At 35.0% G+C, this 1,892-nt stretch overlaps 1 protein-coding gene across 1 annotated transcript in view; it reads right to left on the bottom strand.

Annotated features, from left to right (window-relative positions):
* The window catches only part of FOCAD (focadhesin), a 303,131-nt gene that overhangs the window by 210,353 nt on the left and 90,886 nt on the right, over nt 1-1,892 (bottom strand). Inside the window, exon 9 of the mRNA XM_012554721.2 lies at nt 96-298. Within this exon, the coding sequence (XP_012410175.2) occupies nt 96-298 (203 nt within the window). The remainder of the gene's footprint in view (nt 1-95; nt 299-1,892) is intronic.

The following is a 1,892-nucleotide window of genomic DNA, read 5'->3' as shown; positions in this document are numbered from 1 at the left end:
TCAAACAGACACTTCATCAGGAGGTGAGATTAGCCGCAGAGACATAAATCCCACATCAACACTTTACTGAAGAGAAACAAGGATGAACTAAGTACCTTTTGGCTGTCGTCTCTGTAGCACTCCTGCTGTACCATTTCCAAAAGGTTTACAGCCAACTGCTGCCTAGAGGGCCCTTCTTCATCCACAGATATACAGTCTTCCAAGGCAGTAGACGATAAAATCTGCAGAACTGGCATTACCAGCAGCAGGGATGACTTTGGGATTTTCTGACCCTCAGCAAAAGAGAGGAGCTTCAAAGCTATTTATCAAAACAACAATGATTCAAGTTTTTAAAAATCAATACCACAGTCAAACAAAATGCTATTTTATTTAAGAGAGATATGCCAAAGAATTTTCTTGCCCCTTTACAACTGGGTCAGACATGTAACTAAGATGATAAATCGTATCCTTTTGGAAGAAAAAGGATCATAAAAATTAAGTATTCTCCAAAACAAGGTGTCAATATATTTATAACTGAAAAATTAATGATACTGTTAGAGAAAATGCATATCATATATCATCAAGTATAATTCGACCCTCTTTTAGGTCAATATGAATTTTTTAAAAATACAACCAAACTTTTGTCCTTTATGTCCTGTCAGATCCTACCACTGCCCTCAGTACATGGAGCCAAAGAGGCCACAGAATAGCCAGCAGACCATTGCCTGATCAGCGGATATCAATATCAAGACACATTCTTCCCTAACAAACACATCCGAGAATTCTATTAGCAGATAATTTAAGCAATCAGTAAAACGAAGGAAAGGAGCCCTGGTGATGCAATGGTAAGTGCTCGGCTGCTAACCAGAAGGTCGGGGCTCGAACAGGCGCCCCGTGGAAGAGAAAACCTTGTGATTTGCTTCTGTAAAGATTACCGTCTAGGAATTCCCATGGGGCAGTTCTACTCTGTCCTATCGGGTCACTGTGAGTTGGAATTGACTTGACAGCATACAACAGCAAGATGAAGCAGGGCTGTGCTTCAGCTATAACTGCTCAGCAGATCAAGAAAGTTTCAAATTCTATACTCAGAATAATAATTAAACCTATTTTTAACAAATGATTTTTTCAATTTGAAATTCAATTTATACATCAGATGCATACATACAAATGTACAATAATTTAGTTACATGTATAGTCTCCGACACTATTAAAAGAATTAGCAAAATACATAAATATACTTTTCTTCATGGTATACTTACTAGATGAACCTGATTTACTGAAAGACTATTCATAGGCTTCAGAGCTATGATATCAAATCAACTGATTTCCCCACTCCCATCAAAAACATTCTGTAAGCCTTAAATCATGCCATGAGTTGCCAGTATTTTATTTTAATTCATTTAGAAATCAAATCTTAACATAGTATGAAGTACAAACACTTGTAATTCTAACACTACTAATCTACCTTTTTTGCCTGAACATTGCTTTTAATTCATAATTGTTCTGAGATATTATCAAAATACATTATCTTTACTAAAAGAGAGAAAGCATATGGTACAAATATTTCTATATTCTATAGTATAAATCTCTCAGGCATTTTTAACCAGTTGCTATTTATAATCAAGACTATTGTTAATAGTTAAGAAGCACAATATTGTATTAATGCTGTACATTTTAAAAATTTGAAGTAATCAGTATTCTTAGTTATCCTATTACTTTGAACACCCTTTCCCAATGTATTAAACAACAGTTCTTCCTTGCTCTTCAAAATGACACATTGGCTCAATAGTTTTCAATACAGTTTATTCATTCTAATTAAGGTAACTTCAAATCAGAGGCACTGGTTTACAAGAGAACGAACAAGTCTGCTGTCCAAGAAGTTATTAAAGTATCTGAGAATTTGATCCTGTATC

Source organism: Trichechus manatus, unplaced genomic scaffold, assembly GCF_000243295.1.
Source record: "Trichechus manatus latirostris isolate Lorelei unplaced genomic scaffold, TriManLat1.0 scaffold00025, whole genome shotgun sequence".
Taxonomy (NCBI): Eukaryota; Metazoa; Chordata; class Mammalia; order Sirenia; family Trichechidae; genus Trichechus; species Trichechus manatus.
The sequence above is the reverse complement of the archived record's forward strand: the minus strand, read 5'-3'. Positions and strand labels throughout refer to the sequence as shown.